This window comes from Melospiza melodia, chromosome 24, assembly GCF_035770615.1.
Source record: "Melospiza melodia melodia isolate bMelMel2 chromosome 24, bMelMel2.pri, whole genome shotgun sequence".
Classification (NCBI taxonomy): Eukaryota; Metazoa; Chordata; class Aves; order Passeriformes; family Passerellidae; genus Melospiza; species Melospiza melodia.
The window spans coordinates 5,700,897-5,725,002 of NC_086217.1; the positions used below are offsets into that span (position 1 = coordinate 5,700,897).

At 40.1% G+C, this 24,106-nt stretch overlaps 1 protein-coding gene across 3 annotated transcripts in view; it reads right to left on the minus strand.

The window, feature by feature from the left end:
* B3GNTL1 (UDP-GlcNAc:betaGal beta-1,3-N-acetylglucosaminyltransferase like 1) overlaps nt 1-11,916 on the minus strand; it is a 107,018-nt gene extending 95,102 nt beyond the window's left edge. For 2 of the 3 annotated variants that reach the window (XM_063175632.1, XM_063175629.1), the window contains exons 1-4: nt 11,847-11,916; nt 8,320-8,436; nt 8,120-8,219; nt 3,135-3,199 (exon numbers count right to left, since the gene is read on the minus strand). In XM_063175632.1, coding sequence (XP_063031702.1) covers nt 3,135-3,199; nt 8,120-8,219; nt 8,320-8,436; nt 11,847-11,897 — 333 coding nt within the window. In that variant the 5' untranslated portion in view covers nt 11,898-11,916. The remainder of the gene's footprint in view (nt 1-3,134; nt 3,200-8,119; nt 8,220-8,319; nt 8,437-11,846) is intronic. The other variant, XM_063175631.1, reaches the window with a different exon arrangement.
* Nucleotides 11,917-24,106: the final 12,190 nt, after the last annotated feature.

The following is a 24,106-nucleotide window of genomic DNA, read 5'->3' on the forward strand; positions in this document are numbered from 1 at the left end:
ACTTAAATCATGCAAACCAATCTCCCAAACCAAAAGGAACAGGTCAGCAGCTGCCAATTCCATCACAGGAATGACAAACCTGCTGTGGTTCACCCTATTTTTGGTGAACAAAACTTACCTGTGTCCCCATGGAATTTTGAACAATTAGCAAGCAGTGACACTGTGGGAACATGGTTTAAAGTCATATCTTTGAACTGCCTGAGAATCTCTGAAATTGTGATACATTGCCAACAGAGCCTTTCAAAAGATTAAAACAAGCATGTTAAGTTCTCAAGTGATTATGACTGGTTTTGAAACACTGCAGGTCAAAAAAGGACACATTTTTATGTTTCTTCTTTAACAGTCAGAAACTCTCCAACAACACTGAATAAACTTGAAATAAAACCTGGAAACTCCACAGAATAAACCTGAAATAAACTGAAACAACCTGAAATAAAACCTGGAACTCCACAGATTATTACGATTAAATGAAAGCACGATCCTTTTTTAAAGAAATCCAGTTTCAGACAAGTAGAGGCATGTTTATGTGCATGTCAATGAAAACAGCAGTTCAAAGCAGAATTTTTAGTGTAAGAGTTCTGCTGTGCTGCAAGGGGGTAAATGCTCCTAAAAAAGATGGCACCACCCCAGAGAAGTGATAAACTACAGCTACAGTACAATGAAACTGGCAGATAAAGTCATATATGCAGACAATTTGAAGAAGAAAAGCTAACAGTGAAATATATTTGCAAAATTAGCCCTCATTTTCCCATATTATGAAGAAATTTTTAAGTAGCTTCAATTTTTCTACTTGTTTTCCCAGAGGGGAAAAAATGCCTCAGCAGCTTGGAGGTGAAATCTGTAACAACAACCACAGTAAAAATCTCCACAATAGCTGTTAGTCCAACAGCTGCCACTTCACACTAGAAAAGGCTGATCAAATTCTGACAGTTCTGAGACCTGTAACCTTTTTTTTCCACATTTCTTCCCAGTTTGTTGTCCTCAGAAATCTGTGTTGAGAGACATAACACGAGCAGCTTGGCTCCAGCTGGAATGGCAAGCAAAAACAGCCTTGCTGGAGCCAGCACTTCCAAAGATGCTCTCAAATATGCTCATCCACTCATTTCACTTCACAGAGAAAACAAAGAATGCACAAAAAGCCAGGGATGCATTTCTCCACTCATTTGTGACGTGCACAAACAGCTCCATTCCTCTCCGCATCCACCTGCAGCAAAGCTGAAATTGTGGCTGCACTTCTGAAGGTCAATTCCTTGGCATGGCTGCAGCACATTCCAGCAGGCTGATATCAACATTCCTTCCTAGAGAGCTGGATGCTGGACTGGTGACTGAAATGAAGAAGGTAGGTGGTGTGTGGAAGGAGAGTTGTTAAACAGCTGGCAACATCTGTGCCCCAGCTACTAGCACACAACATTTACTAACTACAGCCAAAACACTGAGCAATTTTTGGACTTGTAGCAGTTTCCACATCCATTTTATTGGCTCTGATCTGTTTTCAGCAAAACATGGTAGTCACAAGGGGAGACAGTAGAAAATACATTTAAGTAATGCCAGGTATTTAATATTTCTTTTGTAACAAGATTGGGCTTCTGGTAGTCCAGAATGCCTCTGATTTGAAGAAGCAATAGAAATGCATAGAACAGAAAATCTTTGTAACTTCTCCTAAGCTTATCCACACTGTAAACCATAAAATCCTCAGCTCACTTCAAGTAATGCTTGGTAATATTAAATATAAACTTCTGCTAATGACAATATTGCAGAAATAGAGTATCATTACCAGTTATATTCCTTAATAACTGTAATTTGACTCCCTGATGTTTTTTTTTTCCTGCAATAGTCAGCCAACAGATACACAGCAGCAGGAAGATTTGAATATATGGCAAATAACAAATTGAGGATTCTGAAGAATCACTATGAAAATATGAATTAACTTCATTTAGAGAATGTGATTTTCTAGTTAACTGCTAGTGATTTTCAAACAACTACATCTCCCTGGATGGAAAAGAAAGACTAACCCATAATTTACTTCAGTACATCATGCTATACATTTCTGATACAGAAGATAGGAAGCTTCTTGGGACAAGAGTAGATTAATTTCTCATTCATGTACTGGTGGACTCAGATGACTTCAGCCAGGTCAAGCACGCACATTCCTCATCCCACAGACTCCCTAGAATGCCCTGTGCAATGTAATGCAAGCCTAGAATACTCAAACTTTGCAAATCATAAGCAAGTTTCCTTGGGTTTTGTTTCTTTTTATTTTAGATGTGTAAACAGCCCCACTGACTAACAATATATCACAAAAATCACAACATTTTAACATATGAACAAAAAAAAATTCTTCCATCAAGTTGATAGGGCAGGTGTGGTTTGCAAACTGAAGGATTTCCCTAATTAAAACCTGAGAATGGCTGTAGAGCTCACAAACCTGCTCTCACACCACTTTTTACAAGCACAGACAATCATAATATTCAGTTGAATTGTAGCTGAAAACCAACCCTGTCAGCAGCCAGTTCATCTTACCCTAACCCATAGCTCAGTTCCAATGAACTGAGGGTTCAGAGGGAAAAAAAATCAATCTTCAGGTGAAATTACAGGAGATCAGTGAGCCTTGAAGGTCCTGCTCTTCTTGCCTGCTCCCAGCACACGGCCCCACTCCTGGGCTCAGCTGGGCACCTTTGTGAAACCATTCCTGCATATTCAGCTGCATAAGTGAGATCCTTATCTGCGGGTTACTGAGCTCAATGGCTTCACAGAAGATATGCAACAAAGGACAGGAAAAAAAAAAATTCAGCTTGGAAGGTGAGACTTCTCCTATTTTACATCAAAAAGCCAGTAGATTAGCTCTTAGTTTCTCATCAATACAATTTTCTGAAGAATGTGGGAAAGAGAAATCCTCAAAACACCTAAATACCAACCTTGCCCAGCCCTGTTCACAACAGCTTGTGAAATCTGATATAATCAAAGAATGATGTAAGGCTTTCTACAGGTTGGAATACAACTTTACAGCCATAAATAGTAACCAGCACGTTAAACAAACTCCTTTAAGCAGGTTGTCTTATAGCAAATCAGCAACTCCATTAAAAAGGAAAGGATTTTATTGAGAAAACCAAGTTAGACAAAATGCATTAACTTACTGAATCCAGAAAGCAGAGATAGGTTCCTGAGCTCTGAATTACTGCTTGATTTTTAGCAAATCCAACTGAAAGAGAGAAAGCACAGATAAAAAGATGGAGGAATTTTTACTGTTGCATCTTTTAAAATCTTAATAAAATGGAACAAATGAAAAGAAAATACACAAATCAGTATCACATAAGGTACTAGATTCTTCCATATTTAAAGCAAGGTAATTTGTGAATATTTATATCAGTCACCTTCTCTGAGTGAGTACCAGAATTCTACAATCAAGTAGAATAAGAGTACTTTTGCCAGCCCTCCCCAAAGATATAATATGTAATTGTGTATCTTGAAGGGGGCAGGTTTTATATCCAGAACCTCAGCTTGTGGAATCACAGAAAGCTTTGGGCTGGAAGGAACCTTTAAAGGTCACCCAGGCCCACCCCTTGCAAAGAGCAGATGCTGAAAACCCTCCATCTTCATTCATCTTTGAAGCCCTAAAAAATACCAGCAAATCATAAAAGAGGCAGGGAAGGACCAGAAACTGCTGTTCTTCCCATCAGGGTTCTCAGAAGGACTAAAAACGTTCTGTTCCTTGGTGCTTGTTAAGTATAAAGTTTGCAAATACAAAACCTTCACATGCCATTCATGTAAAGGGGATGCAGGAGGAGCCAAAGAAGGCTAATTTATTAGAATCATACACAGAGCACAAAGGTGATTTATTTATAGCATAACATGTGTATCACCAATGGAGACCACACTAAAATGTCACTTCAGACAAATGACAACATTGGCACCTAGGTTGTCTCAGTTTCTGACTTCCTGACACTTGGTGAATCTTTTTACCAACCCATTCATTTCAGGAAGAAATGAATGAACCAAAGAAGAAAATTGTTTTAATTCCAGCTTAATTTCTGAAGTAGATGACTGCTCTGGAGGATCAAACAAATGGCAGAAGCAGAAAACTAGGAAAGAGCAGGAATCCACAGCTGAAGGTAAGGATGGGACTGCAGCAACCACTGGGATACACCCACAAGGTGGGAATGCTTGCCTGGGATCATTTTTGCAGGTGGACAAGGTGAACCTAAGAACTTTCTGATCTCTGAATTCTTGCCCTGGGCAGCATTCTAAGAAAAGCCCACCCTACATCCAGTGTTAGTCTGAAAAATGCTGCATGGATTCCACTTGGTCACATATGAAACACTTCAGCTTCCTCTGGAGTATTTATGGAATCAAGTCAGGGAATCCAGCAAGATCACCCTGACCTGCAAAATGAACATTATTGTGAAGACAAGCAATACTGTAGGGTTTTTACTCTTTAGAGGGAAAACTGAAAATGTAAAGCCAAAAAAATCTCACCATGAAGTGGAACAGAATAATTTTAAATAATATTATCCACAAAGTTTCTGTCTTAGCATTTGAAAAAAAGCAGAATTCTGTAATTCTCTTATCCTTTTATGTGTTACAAATTTAAGTTAGCTCAGGAAACAGATTTAAATGGGCTCAAAGGTTCCCTTAGTTGTAATGCACGTGCTCCTTGGCTATTTTGCTGAGCTGTCCAAGTACAGAAAAAGACTTATGACTGCATTTCTTACTGCCTCAAGGAACATTATGTCAACTACCACCAGAGCAGGACTAATAAAGGCTCCTCCTTATAACTGTGTTATTTTTTCTCATGTACTTTAATCCTCACCTCAACTTCTCCTCATTGTGTGTTTTTTTGGATTTATTATTTTACAGGATGTTTACATTCTGCCTTTTACAGACCTGTGACTGTGGAATCCCATCTGCAACAGTGACTCTCAGTCTCCTTCCCACTGGCAGTGAAAAAGCAGCTGGCAGAGGCAGGAGCTGCCACAGCAGCAGAGCTGGGTCCTGGCACCACAACTGATGCAAGTCAGCAGGCCTGGGCATGCCAGAGCAGCAACCCCCAGTCCTTCACTTACCCCCAGTAAAGCAGCAGATAAAAGAACAGCACAAAAAATGATGACAGAAGTAAATTTGCCCAATTTTAAGCTCATCAGCGCTATCAGAAGCCACAGCAGCTGAAAAGTGACCTGGACTTACGTTTCAGTGCTGTCATTAACACGCCCAAATATTTCAACGACTTTCAAAGGAAAATAATTCATTAAGGAAGCAAAACTGTAAGAAAAGAGTGAAGGAGGCTTGATGGCAATTATATAACTCTATGAACTTCCTGGAGTATTTCAGATCTCATTTTCAAATAAACCACTTTAAATAAAATCAAGAAATATCTAGTATTTGTTATGAGAATGAGTTGGAAAATATTTCTTGCTATGTTTAAGACAGAAACATCCTGAGGTTTTTCATATACCAGACATCTTTTAGAGGAAAGAGAGAGAAGAAAATACACACATTTTTTAAATTATTGAGAAGATAAATATAACTCCCCATAGAAGAAACTAGCTATTAAAAATTCTTTCACCACAACAAATTCTGTGTTTGGCATGAGTAAAAAAAATTCTTTAATATTACTCTGCTGAACAAAATGAAATGTTTGTGCCAGGTCTCTGAGTTTTGTAAGGCCTGCTTACTTGGTGAAAAGAGCCTGTTACCATGGTTACAGCCGTAAAAACTTAAGCCTCAGTGAGATATTAACATTCCTTACTCTTGGAAAGAAAAAAGGTTTCCTTTTTTTAGGCAAGTGACCCTTTCTTTTTTCCAAGGTTCCCCCCCTTTCTTTTACATGTTAGAAAAGAATCAGAAATAAATCCTAATCTTGTGTAAATAGTTGAAGATGTGAAGCCTGACTAGTACATTGTTTCTGTACCAAAGCATCTTCTTTTAAAGGCAAGGCTCCTTCCAGTTGTACCTAGTCCTTAACAAAATGAAAGTAAATCACCAAAAGCAAACAAATGCTATGGATTTCAAGTAACCTGCTTCTAAAATTTAACAACCATGGAGTAAAGATGTCCTTGTTTGAATTGTGACCTGAGAGTGTCTCCTGGCTTTGTTTTTTAGCAGAACTATGCATACCACACTATTTTTAAAATTATATATTTAAATAGTGCACAGCCCCTCTCACCCCCAGTTTATTGGAGATCTGTTCAGTCTCCAGCTACCCCAACACTGACAAATGCATGCTAAACCAAAAAATAATTTAATAATCTGACATATCCCTAATGGCACAGTGGAATTCACAACTGGAACTCAGTTTTAGGTTCAGTTTCCTGAAGTGCAGAGGTGAACAGACATCAGAATTCTAAAATTTAAAAAAAACCCCATCCTGCTTGTGTGTTCTGGCAAACTAAAATTTAGTTTATACACAATTGATACAACACTCGAGTAGGAACAAGATTTTAGACATAGCAAATGTTTATAAAAATGGAAAATATGTTACACAACATGATGGGATTAGTAGAAACATTACTAGCTATCTTAAGTAACAGAATTAACAACTTCTGGGATTATTCTTTGACTTAGGAAATTGCAACCTGCTTCATTTCTTGATCAGTTTCTTCATCAGTAAAAGAAGTCAGTTTTGAAAAGAGACTGATCACCCAATAGCAGAGGGGGGACAAAAAAGAAGAAAAAAATTTACAGGATTATGAGTAATTCTTGACATTGCTCAACTCCAGCTGTATCGGTTGCCCAAAAGAGAAAAATTTCCTCTAAAAACCTTGTCTGCCTTTTGTCATTACCAGCCCAATAGTTCTAATATTACAAGCTGCACTGTCAAAACAACACAAGTTCATGCTAAAGGTATTAAAATACTAAAAATATTTATAGTAAGGGTTATGCTGTGTTACTTCAGTATTGCTATGTCTGACAACTATTTAAAAACAGATGTAAAGCCTACAGTCAGGAGAAATTACAGTAAATAAAGCCAGGGGCCTCTACCAGGTTGCAGATGAATTCAGTGCACAAACTCCCAATTTATTTGCATGTTTCAACAGGGGATGAAAAGCAAACTTTCTGGAACAGAAGTGGGCTTTTGCATAAGAAGATCATCTTGAGGAGACTCTAAAGAGCCTGAGTTTCTTTCCACTTCAAACAGGACGTGCAGTGAAAAAACAGTAACTGTCCAAATTCTGTGATACACTGTCCCCAAAGTGTAACTTTTAAGAGATAACTTCAAAGACACAAACTTGGAAGCAACAATTCCTACCTGTCTACTCATTAAAACAAAGTCCAGAATGACAGAACCATTGGTTACACAGCTCCAGTACAAACTGTGAGCACATTGTTCTTCCTTTGTGATCTTCCAACGTTACTGTCACTCAACAACAGCTTCTCCAAAAACCAACTGACTTTTCTTTCTGTTTTACATTTCAGGAAGATTTTGTGCTAAAACCCCCCAAACATAAACCAACCAAAGCAAGCGAAAGAAAATCTGTTTAAAGAGAGATTTATTTGTAATCTTCTGCAGTGGGAGATAATTCATATTAGCATGCAAATGAATAGGGGATCACATCACACACCTGTCTGACAGCTCACTAAACATATTGGTTTAGCTCTTTGAGTGAATACTTGGGACTTTAGTGAGAGTTTTTAGCTCACATCAAAACTTATAAAACCTCTGTTTTTATTTGATCATTGAAGCAACATCAAAAAGGTATTTATTTTCTATTTCAGGCCTGAAAGATATGCATTCACTTTTAAAATCCTTATGCAAGGAATTTTTAATATATTTTTTTCTTAAAACCCATCTCCTGAAAATAAATCAGATATCAGAAAGCCACAGTAAAATTGTAAGCATTAACAACATTGTGTATACTACAATTAAACAAAATTCTTTTGCTTTTGCAGAGTAGAGCACACAAGTGCTTAGCCAAGTTCTTCTTTCCTTGAACATATAAACAAATTCTACAGAGCCCAAAGCAACAGAGCCAAATTCAAATTGGAACGAGTTTTCAAACAGAGCTCTAGAAAACAATGTGGGTTTTTTTCCATTGCAGTGGAAATGACTACAAAGACACATTTCAAACTCAAAATCAGAAAGTGCCTGCAATAAGAACCAAACTCACAAAATTAAACTACATACCACCTCGAGGCTGAGAGGAATTGTTGGTTCCAATGATTACTGAAACACCAACTTCTTCCAACCTGATCTTCCATTTTTCAATTATTTCAGCTGAACCATCCTAGAAAAAGTAATTACATAGATGCAGCTATTTTAATTTGTGTGTTGAAGTCAACCAAAAATTCTTAGAGACAGTATTTTAAAGGAAGTCTGAAACACACCTTACTGGCATCATTAAAAATTGACAGCTCCATGGTTCCTTTAAAATCTTGTTCCCAAACTGACTTCAGGCATTCATCTAACCAGCATTCACTGTTGTGAACAGGCAAAATGATAGACTACAAGAAAACAAACAGAGATCCACATGCATGTCAGGAAGCATATTTTTGTTTACTTATAGTATATTTAGTAAAAAGGAGAAGTAGCAGATCCTTCTGAAACTAACTTTTACCAAAAAATGCACCTTAAAAATATAAAAGTAGGTGAGGAACATTTACTTTCTTACAAATATATGATTTGCTTTCTTCTCTATCAACCTTCTTTTTCAATTAAGTTCCACAAGATGGTTTTTGGTGGAAGTCCAAGGAAACAAGAGAGACCACTGAAGCAAACCCACAAATGAAACATCTGTAACACCACCCTAACCTATTTCTAGTATTCCTGCATTTCTTGAGACACTCCTCACTTTTGTCCTCCATTAATAAATCTTACTCATCAATTTCTCTTCAAGCCTAATTGGAGATGCTCATTATGCAGCTGGACCCTCAGGGTGCAGCCAAGATTTTAACATTTATTCCACTTCCAACTGCTCTAAAGCACATTGGAAGTTGATCTGTGATGGAGCTCCACACTCTGCCATCCCAGCTTTCCTCCTGCAGCCCCTTGCTCCAGAGGGGCACACACAGCAGGAAAACACACCTGAAAGATTTGAAAATTGGTTAGAAACCAGAGAGGAGGGCTTTATCTGTTCAAGTCTAGTTACTCATCACTGATCTAGTTATCTCTAAAAAGCCAACAACTCCCAAAATTCTTTCAGTGTCTCAAAAGAGAACACACTTCCTTCACAACGTGCCTGAGAAATCAGCCTGGTGGTACCCTGGCCGTGTTTGAAAAGGGAGAGCCAAGTCTGAACCTGCTAAAATTACTTTTAGATGGGGAACTTAAGGACCTGAGTAACTCCTAAATAGTCTCATGGGACATTTCAAGAAGTCCCTAGAAACACAACTTAAACTCCTCATTATTTGGGGTAACCACAAATTGGAAGAAAGGAGGATTTGTTCCTATTGTGAGCAGGAGAGAATCCTAAGAAACAAAACATTGGGATACTGAGATGGAATTATTCACAATTTAGCGCCATGTGAACACATGTACAAGGTGCACATACAGGTGCACCCATCAGAAAGCAGATTTTTGGGCAGTGAAGGATGTGCACACAGGTACAACCCTGTCCTGTGTAGGGTACATGATTGACAACATTTCACAGCCAAATAAAATAGCAAACACCTAAATGAATAAACCTACTGATTTTTGGCAGGATGATGGAACAGTTCTTAAAAGAAGTAGGACAAAAGCTCTCTAAATCTTTAAGCAAAGTAGGCTTTGATTTGTGTTTTAGAGAGATAAATAAAACAGGAAGAAACAAACAAAAAAAAAGTGAAACTGACTATCCAATAATTTCAACATACAGATAAAAAACATTATTTCAGAACTGTCTCAAATTAGTACTTATTTTAGACACTAAAATAAAAGCAAAAATCTGAGATTCTGAAATACTATATTCAATTTACTCAAGATTTTAATATTCTTTATGTGGACATGGCAATTAAAATATGAATCTACACATTCATACCAATCAATGTAACATATTCATTCAGAAAAAAAAGTGTTCCACAATTCTTCCAACGACAATAAAAACTTGTGCAGTTTTGCACATCCAGAAAAATCAGTTATTTTTCAATTTGTTTTCTGATTCACTCAGTAAAAATTTGACTAAGCCATCACCAACTGGCTTGCCATTGGTTTGAAAACTGGAACTTCTTTGCTTTTTTTCCGTGGTGTACTCCTGTTTTAAGTCAGGGCAGCAGTGCAAAATAGCAAGATGATGTTTGACCTCCCTGTTTAGTTTGAACTGAAAGCAGAAAAAAGTACTTTGAGGGCAGCGCATATAAAAGAACTCATAAATACTTGATGGCACTGAGGTGCTCTGAATTGAACTGCTCATAATGTATTTACATGCTCCTAAACACATTCCTGTGAGCAAATTCTACTTCCACAGAACCAGAACTGGACACCTGCCAAACTAAGGCCCAGAGCTCAAGTGCTGATGATACTTCTGTGTAAAACCTGAAAAATTAACAATCCACACAAATAACTGTACTGAGCAATAGGATTAACACCTCAGAGTATTGCTGATGCATCCTAGAGTTTCACCATTTTTGCTCAGCTCACTGGTATTCTGTGTTTAGTTTTAGTTTGAGGATAAATCAACAATCCAGACTTTCATTTCTCCCTCGTTCATTACCAGGTTTGTACCCTGGATTAAGAGTTGCAACTGGGCAGTCATAAATTGGCTTTTAATGTCCTGTGGCTGTATCAGAATAATTCAATCTCCTTGGACCATTTCAAGAGGGGAACAACATGAACCAGGGCACTATTTCACTTACAGGTACAGTCTCATGGCAATAATACCAGCTGGCAGTAACCTCCAGAGACTGTGTCTGCTTCTCCTGTCCCAAAACAAGATCAACCACAGCTCTGGCATTGCTGACAAACCCTCTCCAGGGTCAAACACCAACCTTGCTAAGGCACTCACTAAAAGCAGGCATAAAAAAAAAACTAGAATGTTTTTTCCAGTGTTTTTTGCTAGTTTATGCCAAGTCTTACTTCCCAATCCCAGCACAGATGATTATTTTAGTTCTCCTTGTGGCAGCCCTTCCTGTATTTGATGACTGCTACCAAAACTGAACTACAGAGGTGTTAAGCTCCCTCAAAGTAATTTTGAGTATTTGGGAGATAAATTGCAAACAGCTAATGTGCTGTTGGCATTACAAATCATCTGAGTGATCTGAGTCACCATTACCATTTCATTAGCTGAGGCTGATTTACAGCAGCATCCAACAGAGCCTATGAGCCAAATGTGACACTTGAAACAGAGCTGTGAATCAAACCTGGACTTGAGCATTGTCACACTACCTGGACTTCCCTGAACCCCACACATTCTACACAAGTATTACATATATTTCTATATTTAGCATGGAGACATGACCTGTTTTTCCCTGAACTCCACACATTCTAGACAAGTAATATATATATTCCTGTATTTTTATATTTCTATGCATATAGCCATATAGGCACAGATAGAGATAAATGCTGTATATTTAACTTTATTTATGTGTGTTATTTATAGATAAGTGCGCATATCTAAAAATTATATCTATATAATATGTATACACTATATATATACACATATATATGCATGTACATGTACATATACATATGTATGTGTATATATATATATGTACATGAACATATACATGCACATATACATAAATATATACATATACTTGTACGGGAAGTAACAGAAACAGGAAGTGTAGGAAGATTTTACGACTTTCGTTGCCAACCCCGTGTACCCGAACGCGCCGGCACCGAGCCCTCCGGGGCCAGCCCCGGCCCCGCCCGAGCCGCCGTGTCCGCCCCGGGCACTCGCAGCCCCGGGCACCCCGGCCCGGTCCCGCCTGTCACGTACCACCTGTACGGGGGGCTCGGGGCTCCCGCCGGCTCTCCCCGGCTCCGCCATCGCCGCCGCCCCGCAGGGAGGAGCGGGAGGAACAACCACAGAGACGGAGGCTGGAGCGGCCGGAAGAGGCTCTGCTGGCGGCGGCGGCTGCTGAGCCCCGGCCCCGGCCCCAGCCCGTGAGGGCACAACCGGACCCGGCCCCGGCCCGCGAGGGCACCCGGCCGCGGCCCCAGCCCCGGCTGTGAAGACACTCGTATGGAAAATCACGCTATGAAAAACCAGTGTTCACAAAACAGTCAGAGGAGTCCTGCAGCTTTATTCAAATAAAGAGAGAGGCCACACGCCCGCGGGGGTTTTCTCTCTCCCGTTTATCCCCAAATCTCGGCCGTTTGTTGCGCTTTGCCTTTCCCAGTGCTGAGGGGTTAGGAAGGTACAGCCGTCCCCAATGGCCTGCCACGTGTTTTCCCCCCCACCACAAACATGTCACTTTCCCCAAAGTTTTGAAGTTCGGGCTTGTGCCGACCCTTGTCGGTTTCAGGAGTCGAGCTCTGCAGCAAACCTGCTACTTGTTAATAGAGACATTAAGACTCATTTCAAAGATGTTAACACCCATACTCACTCATACTCACCTACTTATCGAATTGTTTGTTAAGACATTAGCACACATTTTCCCTCTCACACTGATTCTTCAACTGATGCTGCCCGCGCTTCCCCAACTGGTCTCTAAGCTCAAACCTGTACATTTTCAGCAGTGTTACAACGCTTTTTCAAAGTTATTTACCACACTGAAGTATGGTGACAGGTATAACCTGCTTGAACTGAAATTTGTGGAAATTTAAACATATTTTTCGCTTTGGAGCTGATCATTGTACATATTCCTGGAGAATGGTAATGGCAATGCCAATGTTCTCTAATGTCTCCAGTCTGGGCTTTTGTTGGCCCAAACTACTGTGTTTTTTTTTAATAAAAAATTTTCTAATAACCTTTCAAAAGGAAAAATTGCTGGTGGTAATGGTGCCATTATCATAGAATCATGGAATGTTAAGGGGTTGGAATGTAATGGACCTTGGAGATCATCCAGTGCCAGCCCCTACCATGGGCAGGGACACCTTCCACTGTCCCAGGCTGCTCCAAGCCCTGTCCAGCCTGGCCTTGGACACTTCAATGGATGGGACAGCCACGGCTTCTCTGGGCAACCTGTGCCAGGGCCTCCCCACCCTCACAGTAAAATATTTGTTCCTGATATCTAACCTGATTTTCCCCTCTTTCAACTTGTACCCATTACTCCTTGTCTTGTCACAGCAGTTCCTGACAAAGACTTCCTCTCCAACTTCCTTGTAGGCCCTTTCAGATACTGGGAGGCATTTCAAAATATACTGGAATGTATTATTGATCATTTATTAACTGAAATTATGGTTGTGCAACCATTTACTGCCTTGAAAGTATTCACAGCTAAAAGGGATTGCAGCACCAGGCCCTGTACAACAACCTATTCAGAATTTTTAAAATTTGCACAAAGCAATCTTTGTTAAGCAAAATCCTGAGATTATCCCTTGTTTATTTGAAGAGCCTGTTAAACAGCCAGACAATTCAAGGAGCAAACAGAGCAGAGTTATCTTAAAATGTTGGTTGGCACACAAATCTGAGAACTGAGGTGAGGAGAACAGCCAAGCAGTAATTCACCCTCGGAATCTATTTCAAATTATCTGCACAGCTTCTCACTGTCCAGCCCGAGTTTAATCTCTCCATGAGCAGCACTGTTAAATATGATCATTCCTGTTTCTGGCGACAAAGGCTGCTGGCACTGTTATGTTGCCTGCGTGCCTTGCTTTATCTAGGAAAGTGTAGCAGAGTATTGCTTTACTCACCCCAAACCAAACAAAAGTCCCAGTCAGGGACAGCGCCTCATTAAGCGAAACAAAATGCAGACAAAGCCCTTGCTGCCTTCCCTGAGGAAAATACAGAACCAGTCAAACCCACCAGAAATGTTTTCGAAGTTATATTATGTAGCTGACCACAAAAAGTAATTAAATACAAATTTCTGCTTAGAATGTAATTTTTGTTTGGGGTGGGTTTGGAAAGACATTTAAAGGCCCATAAGCATGTGGAACCTATTCAGTGGGATTGTCAGGGCAACCTAGGCAGCTAACACCCATTGTGAGAGCTCTTACCTACTGGCTTTTGAAATTCCAGCAGGCATTTCTGTGTCCTTAGGCAACTTGGGGAACGAAATAGTTTCCAAAATACAGTCAACTGTTTCATTGCCCATTCCACTTTCATGTGGGGCAGAGTAGAAAGAGATCTCCCAACACTGTCACAACAAACTCATTAAAAAGCAAGCAAAGATGGTTTGGTCCTAGTTCTACTTCCAGTTGCTCTGTGTTAAAGATGTTTCACAGTGATGGGGGCAGCTCACAAAGTACTCCTCACAGCTAAAAGCATTGCAAACTCAGACATTGCTTATCAAATTAATGGTTAGCTTTTATTTGTGACAAAATAATCTTTTGAGGAGAATTACTGTGAAACTAAGATTTGCAGTTTCTGGAGGCTTTAGCTATCAAATAGAAATTTTCCTCATCTTAACGGAAAAACATAATATCTAGAAAGTTGTTTTTGATTTTTTATTTTTTTTTTTACATATAACTGTCATTTCTAAAATGACACAGACTCACAGTGTGAACAACATGGACATATTGACTTGTGAGGGCAGATCTCAGCTGATTTCACTGGAGTTTAAAAGAAGATAAAGCAAGACTGCTTGTGTAGGCTATCAGTGGGGTTATTGAGGCCAAGTAGCCTTGGGTTTAGTTTCTTTTTGAAAAGCTGAAATGGTAACTGGGGTGCTAAAAATGCATCTGTACAAACAAATCTGTTGTGTTGTGGAGCATGTGAGCAACTTAATTTGGTTGTAGCTTTATTGGAAAGACAGAATGAGTGAGTATAGAGTGTTCTTTTAACACATTTGTCACTGAAGTTACAACCTCTAGTACTGAAGTATTTCCAGAACTCACTATGTTGAAAGGATCATTCAACAGAGTAGGTAAAAAATTCAGCTCTGAGCAAGTTTTGAAACCACTTCTATTCAAAAAATGCTTTGAGCTTCCAAAAATGCTCTGTTATTTTCATAAAATGTCACAGTTGAGTGGCAAGAGAAGAGGGGGGCAGTCTTTCTCATTACAGTACAAAACAGCAGAAGGGGACATGAGAAGCTCATCCAGTCCTGGCATCCTGAGACAGGCTCAGCTCACAAACACCCACTGGTCCGTGGGGCTTCCTAACATCCTCAGCCAGTTTACTGCAGCCCTTGCTCTCTTTGCCCATAGAAAGAATTTCTTAATATTCAGCTTAGATATTGCAGCACTTTCTAAGCCCCCTGAAATTTGGCTGGCTAAGATCTTTTCCCTCTGGCTAAAAGATGCAGACTTCTGTGATCTCCTGAGTTTTAGAGCTGTTGAGGCAGAGCCTATAGCATAATTTATCCCTTTTATACAGATGCTTTTTGCTTGTTCTCTCTCTCCCCCTCCATAGTGTTCAGCTCCCAAGGTACAGCTCCTCACTTTGAATCCTCTTAGTAACAGCATCTTAAAATTTTACCTCAGGCAAGAATTATCCTACTTTGCTCCTAACTTAGTAGATTTGGCACTTTGTCTGCATTTTAGACTAGATGTGAAAAGTTTTACTGGGCCATTAAAAAGAAAACAAGATCCTTACCATTCTGCTTTTTTGCAGGCCTAAAAAAAGATTTTATAATCAAACACCCTGACTAAATACCACCAAGGAGGCCAGTAACCTGCCCAAAGATAAGGCTGGAATCTCTCAGAAAGGACACAGGCCCCCATCCCTTCAGCCTGTATCTCCACCCAGGAGGCTGCTCAGCCCCCTCCTGCAGGGGTCCCCTGATAGCCCTCTCCCAGTGGCTTTATCCCCTGCAGCTGTGTGCCTTCTCAGCTGCTTTCTTGCTAATGCCTCTGTTAACCCTTTCTTTGCCTGAGGAGGCTTGCAAATTCCATCACAAATCCTTTAGTCCTTCCCCAGCCTGCAAGCCCTTTATGAATTTATGATTTTACGAATTTTCAAATTGCTGTTGAGTTTCCCTCCCATCCCACGCTTCTGTTGAGACTTCTGATTTATTCAGTGATGTTTTCGACCTTTGTTTATTCTCCTGGCTCTGTTCTGGATGCTCCCTGTGCACTTTGCATCTCTGTTGGAGAATAAGCCCCAGCACCAGTCCTGGTGCTCCTGCTGGGGCTAGACCAGAGCAGGATTACTTCTCATGTCTTGCAAGCCATACTCCTGTTTGCACAGCTTAGTGCAGTGTTTGCCTTTTTCACAATGGCTTGACACTGTTAACTCCTAATCAGCTTGTGATCTATTATATCCCCTAGATCTTTTTCTGCATGAGGGAAACAGTATTTTAGCAGTTTTATTCCAGTCAGCCACATGAGAAGAAAATGACTGAAGTAGTGTGAGTGAGATTATCTGCTTTGGGCCTCAATGCCAGGATTGTTTACTGGTTTCCAATTAGTTACATGTGTACACCCTGTTAAGGGAGTTGCACAAGGGCTGCTAATGCCTTCCTTTGGCCTTCAGAGCATTTATGACTAGCAGGGACTAGTACCTAATAGTTATTTGGGCCAATTTCCCTGTGTACTCAAGACTTCAAATGCTCAGCTGAAATTACAGGCCTAATTGCTCTTACAATTTAGATATATTGAGTTTGGGTAACCTCACTGAAAAATGCTGCTGCTCCTTAGAGAAGAAACGTTGTGTGATACATTTCTTTCTCTGAAACATTAGCTGTGCTTAGAAAGGATGTTGCTTGTTTCTTCTTTCTCCTTTTCAAATGAGTCAACCTGAAGAAGCCGGTGGTTGTTTTGATGAGGCAGTAAATACCACAAATATTCTGTTAGCTGCAGTACTGGACTTGGGTAGCTTTGTGGGTGAAATAGAAAGATCCTTTTCATTTCAGTACCAGCCCACACCTCCAAACATACACTCTCCTTGACCACCAGTCATCCCACCCCTTGTGCCCTGACTGCTGGGCCATGGCAGTGTGATGTTCTGCAGGTTCCCTGTTCTGCTCAAGCCACTCTCCTCCCTGCTCCAGCTCAGGCTGGTGAGTGTGCCTTTATATTTAGAATGATTTCGTGGCATTAAAACTGCAGGAAATGAGGTAGTGACAAGTGAGAGGCACTTCCAAAGAACTGAAGCAGATTAGTGCAGGTTTTTCTTTGCCAAGGGCTTTAATATTTGAGCAATATTATGCAAAGTTAGATTTCAATTTGGTAATCGTTTCCTAAAGGAAAGGTTTTAAATAATGCAGTATTTTTAAAATAGAGTAAAAGAAGCAAATTTACATTTTAGCTTGTGAAATCTCTTGGAGGATCCAGTGATAGGCATGTGATTATGGTCTTACCACCTCAGTTAATATAGTTTGGGTTTGCTATTAAGAAACAATGTGAAACTCAGTAAAGTAATAAAGGCATTTTCCTTACATACCCAAAAAAAGCTTTATAAGTAAGTTATTTGGAGGGAAAAGGTTCTTATTTACAAAAGATAGCAAGATTTAGATAATGGAAAGAGTTAAAGGGTGGCCTTGAATTCCCATTTTCCTGTGTGCCACCACTGATAACCCTGGAGAATCAATGCTTCTACTTGAAGAAGAGCAAACCTTTCACCTTTCCTAGGTTCAGTTTAGGTCCTTTGTTTTTCAAAACCATGCCTCTGATCTTCTTCATGACTGAATTGTTAAACACTTGCAAAATCAAGTTATTCTGAGGAGCTGAGGAAAGTAGGTAGAAGTGTCTATTTCCCAGAAATTCCCTGGTAAGTTCATACTATCCACAGACAGAATTTTGTTGAACTTCTGTACCTTTGGGAGACTAAACTTCTTTGTATTTAAGTACAGGAAGCATCTGACATTTTAAGATGGGAAAGTGCTTAAAGAAATAAATCATATCCCTCCAAAGGAATGTATACATAACAGGAACTGGGATTTGTATAATAGAAGAGATCCACAGACAATGTATTGGATGCAGATCTTTATATGACACACAGGAAAAGAAATGAGTAACATTTTGAATTATGAATTAGCCAAAGGCATCTGAAGGAAAGATACAAGAATTGTATAGCTCTAGAGAATACAGCAACATTTACTTAATATGTCTTCATTGAAAACAGAATTCAGTAGGTTCTTTAAATCTTTTTACTACCCCATAAAAGACATTTTATTATGTCTTATTATATCTTTTAATATCTCCTTTAAATGTTGACCTGCTCTGAAAAGTGGATCTTAAATTACAATTTATTGTGACTAATTCGGTTTCAGTTTTGTTTAATTTTCAAGCCAAGACTGTTCTGCATTTTCCTGTAAATGCCAGTTCATCACACTCACCCTGGGTTATGAAATTAAAAGTTTTCAGGTTCGTGCATCTTCAGTAATACAGATTTAACAGCTTTGTTAATGCTAAGAATAGTGCTGATAATACAAAGGGCAGTAACAGAGCAGCTCACTCCCTTACAGCTGTTCTGTCTGTGTGCTGTAAAAGAGTAGCAAAGATGTAATTCTTGTCAGAAAATTGACCAGATATGAGCAGAGCAGAGACAGGAAACTCTTCCCTTTCAGTGAAAAACTGTTACTCTGTCTTTATATTCCTCTTTGCTAAATGTAACCCTTCTCAAGGCCAGGAGGGCCTTTGGACAGCCTGTGGTGCTAACCTGAGGATGTGCAGCTCTCTGAGGAAAGGAGCCCATGAGCTGTGATGGTTTGTGATTATCTTATCCAGCAGTGCCCGCAGCTCCGGGGCTGGGGAAGGGCAAGGACACAGCCCAGGGTGGCATCATCTGTCACATGGGGATCCAGTGGGGACATGCTGGTGTTGGACCACATCATCTGTCACATGGGGATCCAGTGGGGACATGCTGGTGTTGGACACTGAGCCCAGCTGGGGAAGGGTGGGGGGCAGTGACTCCCCCAGGCCCTTGGGACTGTGTACAAATTCCCAACGGGACAGGACTGCTGGGAACGTGCCTTGAGCTGTTTCATTTTCCAGCATCACTCTCATTCCATGGTTGTGACAGTGGGAAGATGCCACCAGCTCACATCCCGGGCAGCAGACAAAGAACTTAATGTTACAACTCACTTTAAAAGTAAAAAACTTTAAAAGACCAATCACACAAAGCAAAAGCACATTGACAGTAGTTCCATCCAACCACTATAAGCACAGGTACCTTTGGTTAAACAATGCTTGCTTATTTAAATGCAATACCTGCTTGTGAGCCTTAAAACACAATGCACAGAGCTCCATTATTAAGCTTAGAACTCCCTAATATCTCACTAGATAAATTTTCCTGCAGTTTATGAAATTATTCTAGGCAAGCATTAATACACAGACCATTGATTTATTGGCCATTACTTTTCTACTTCTTATATAGCTTTTCTGCTGACCAATCTCATGGCTACTGCTTAGCACTAATCACAGTTCTGCTGTCTCTGAGGCCTTTTGCAGCATTCCCAAAACCCTCTGGTTTTAAGGATTCCCACAGGACTGCTCATCTCTGCTTCTTCTCCCTGGGTTGAGGGGAGCTGAGGAGGAGCCACAGATTTGTGCAGCTTTAGGGACTGATGGGGGCTGCCAGCAGTGGTACTTGGGAGTGAAAGTGAAGGACTTGAGCAAATCTGTCTGTACAGTGATCTTTTCAAAGGATCACAATAATTTTGTGTGAATAAACTGACAATTGTGTCAAGTTTAGAGTTTTTTGAGGTAAGGTTATGACATCTGTGACATTACAGATAGAATTTGGCTATCAAAAACGTTTTAGGAGCAGGTCTGTGGAGACTACATTGCTGTGCTAGCAGGATATAAGAGGTGACAGTAAATTATTTCATTGTGTAGAGGCTCCCTGGTAACGTCATCCTGATGCCATTAGAGCCTGCAATAAACTACCATGCACAAAAGACTCTGCATCTCCCTCCCTGTGACAAAATCCTTACTCATCTACTTCTTATTCTTTCCATAATGAACCCACATACTTAACTTCCATCTAAACTTTCCCTTCCCAAACAAGGTACTATTTTTAATTTTTTTTTTTTTTTTAACCACAAGAGAAAGAAATTTAATTTCACCAGCTGGGAATTCAAGATCCTCTTTTGACTTCAAGTGAAAACAACTAAAAATACCTTTTTGCTAACATTGCTGCTTTTGCTCTGCCCAGCACTGTGCCTGTAAAGAGTTCAAGGAAAAGCAAGTGTCCAGCTCCACTGAGAGCACTGGCCTAGAAGCAAACCCTGCAGGTATTTAAATCCTGGGATATCTCTATATGCAAATGGGAAGTTTCATTTTGTTTTAGAACCTCCAAGAGTAGAAAGTTGTGTTGGTCAGTGTTCTCCTCTTGGGCTCTCAGATTATTTATGCAGCTGACAGCCCATGTGACCGTTGTGGTTATTGTGCACGTAAACTTGAACTTTGACATTTCCTCCTGTTGCAGAGCCTTGGTATGTGCATTCCTTTATCTTCCCACCATCCCTGCAGTTGCTGTTCATTACTGTCAGTGCTTATTAGTTAGAAAAGTCCATTCCATTTTGTTTGGGCCAATTAACTGGTGGAGAGAGCAGCTCTTCCAGGGTCCCCACTAACTGTGTATCACCAGCTATCATCCACTGATTGATTAAATAAACCTGAGCTCTGCTGCACTTTTCAAAGAAGGAAATTCTTGTTTCTCAGTTGACCAACTTACAAAACTCTTCAGACTTTTGATTATTTCACTCTTTTATGACAAAGGGAAAAACAGACTTTGTGTAGCAAATTAAATGGGAGCTGTTGTAGTATTTGTTGTCATAACTACTTTATATTCTTTTTCATGTGTTTAGGATAGTGTCTTCCTAAAAAAACAGAGAAGAAGAATACCAGGAGAGGAAACAGTCCTTGTGCTGCTTCAATATTGTGACCTGCAGCCTGTCTGAAAACATAACAAAGCCTTGATTGTGCAAGTGCCCAGCTGATCCAACAAGCAATGAATGAGTGAGCAATGGTCAACAAGGAGGAGTGGATATCACACAGGGCAATTCAAAAAGGTTGTAGTGCTGTGAAGTGAGAGAGGCATGAAATGAAATAGAACCAGAGATAAATAGATCATCAACCATGTGGGTTAGTTCTACTTTTTTGTTTTTTTCTTTTTTTCCTTGAAATGGTCCAGCATAGAGAAAAATGTGACTATAAATGGGAAAGAGATATGTCTTCCAGCATGGAAGAAAATATTCTGATTCTTTCAGTCTAAATGAGTGATAATTTCAAACTAGAATCTGATCCAAATATGAATGAGATCTCCAGGAATCTGCTTGGGTCACATGCCAGGTTCTGCAGGACAGTTGTGTCAGGGAAGTACAGATGTCAGATTTTCCTGCTCATTCAACCATTTGGGTCCACATAAGGCCCAACCAAACATGCCAGCATGAGAGAGGATGAGAAAATCTGAGATGTTACAAGAGACCTCCTCCAGTTCTTCTTGGGAGCACAAGATTCAGCAGTAAGGAGGATTCCCTTTCCTTCAAAGATTTACACTGGTTATTTTACTCTTGAATGGATTAAATTCAAGTCAGAATTCTGCAAGAGAAAGCAGAAGATACATAGACAAATATATGACCAAGATAGCAGAGTCTAGATTTCATACTTAGGTACTGCTTCAAGGACTTCTTTTAAAAGCATTAAAAAAAGAGTTTGGGTGACAATGGTATCTTCTAAAAATATTTTTATCTATTCTGGCTTGATGGTGTTTCTGAGTAAAAGCACTTCCTGATTTTCTAGTCCTCACTGTTAGTTTTGTTAGATCATTTTAGATGTTACCACACCTTCAGGCTTTCATGTTGTTTTGTTTTTGTCACTGATCTCACGACAGTAAATTGGCAGAGTACCATGAATTTGTGTCAATGGATTTTCAGAGCTCCTCATCAACTAAATTCAGCATCATAATATAGACAAATTATTTTCAGCAGGTCATGCAAGGAACTGAGAGAGGACTTTGACAGAAAACCTAATTTTCCTTTTCCTCAGTCCAGTACTTCAATCAGGGGAGCATCTCTGGTCAGATTTGTTGGCACCTAAATGAGAGTGTAATCTGACCTAATAAAGCCATGATAGTCAACACATGCTTTGAACCAAAGAAAAAGGAAATAAATTAGAGTCTCTTTCAGCAGAGTTTGCAAAACTGACAGTCTCATTTGAGCTTTGGGTCTCCTTTGAGGAGTTTTCTTGCTTGTGGTGCTAAAAGGGAGCAGGTGAAGCAGGGCCCTTTATCCCCTGCAGATACATCTGCCCTGCAAATACTGCCTCAGAGCAGCACAAAGGACCCTGCTTGTGGGGCAGCACAGATCTCATTTCATTGTCAGATCCATTGTTTTTCCTTAAGCAAATATGTAATAATGTCAGAATTTATGGATTAGTTACACAATCCCTGATCTGCTTTAACCAGAGTTAGTGCTGTTCCTCCCAGAACGCTGCTGACAGGATCACTGTGCAGACAGACAGACAGACTGCGTACCTACACAGAGCTCTTTGCATTTTTTTCTCTGGTAATGCTGCAAATATTTGGTAAGACATCACTCATGTAGTGGGGATTGAATTTAAGAAGGAGTGAAAATGCAACTGGACAAACCTTGCTGCCCTTTTCCTACAAAAACTGTCATTGAATTTAGGGTGAAATTTGGCTTGCAAAAACTACTCCATGGACCAAATCTGCCTCATGGGACCTTGACAGCTCTAAAAAAATCCCTGTCATCAGATCTGAGGTGGATCTGGTCTCTGAAAAGACTTGCTGTTGAAAATTAAGTGTGAAATTTGAAATTTATTAAGTTGAATTATTTACCTTGCTACTTCATCAAGTCTGCAAAAATATTCACCCTCCTTCTGGTAACCTAGCAATGGATACCCAGTGCACAGTTATTTTTTCACAATTTGTAGGAGAGTTGCATTAAAATGCATGTCAGTGTCTATTTCTTGACAGGCATGTAGCAAGCAACACTGCAGAAATGTTTGTTTATCCTGGCAGGGGCTTCATTTGTTTAGAGTAACTCGCACCAGTTTTGTCCAAATTCTGAAGCAGAAAGGAAAATATATTCTTGTTTTCTGATCAGTGTTACAAATATTCTCTTTAGCTTTGTTTTTATTAAAAGAAGTGGCTGCTAATGGATTTGGACCTGTGTCCTCTGCTGTCATATTCTCCCTCCATGTACTGGAAATTGTTGAATGCTTTTGAAAAACTGATTGCACAGGCTGAGCCTACAGGTTGCAGAATGGAGACAGGCTGGAGGAGCTGAAGAAAATGAAAAATTAAGCCAGCCAAGAGATAAGCATCATGATTAATATCAGCTTCACCAGTGGCATAAATTATGTTTTCTAAAACAGGAAATTAATGTTTATTAAGTGGTAGAAATAAGCAACTGGTCCTCTTGAAGAGTCCTCAGACTAAATGCTGTTTTCTGAGTACTTCTTGGCAGACATTTTAAATACCTAGGTTATTGTGAAATGAAAAGAAAACACTAATGCTTGTGGATGAAATGCACGGGACTATCCCCAAAACAACAATATGCTGAGGCCTCTTCAGAGGTTTTTGGTTTTGGCTTCAGCTTTACCAGACTCAGGCATGCAAGCAGGAGTTGCTGCCTGCACCCGAGAGGAGTCTCTGGGCTTAGGCACTAAATCCTCTGCCTGGGTCCCCAGTCCCAGCCTTGCAGTGTGGGGTGGGAATGAGCTGTTTCTGAGCCATCTTTTGTTCTTTGTGTTACCTTCTTGATCCTCTCAATAGGCTGCTTGGATCCAGACATCATTCCCTTCATTGCTTTTGAGTTTGATGTGCAAAGAGTAAAATGCAAATTCCTGTCTGCACAGGCTGGGTTGCTTAACAGTTCAAGGTGTTGGGAGTGGGGAAATAGTGAGAGAAAAGCCCCAAAACCATTGCTACCATGATGCTGTGGCTCGTGGCTTGATCCAAACCAAACTGTGTGGTTTGGGAGACTGGTCCTTAATAATGACAAAGCCTGGGTTTAGCTCTATCCCAAAATATAGGTTTTAATCTTTACTCCACCTTAGACCTCTTGGCCAAAAATCTGCCTTGCTCAGCCTCGCCAATGGATGTATTTTACCTGGATGAGGTATTTAAATCAGGAATGGTGTAGGCAGGAGTGCAGTGCTGCTCTGCAGCCAGCATGGAGAGGCAGGGATGGCCTGGGCTGGGCTGAGTTACCCCATCCTGCACAGGGGCTTTGCCCTGGGGGA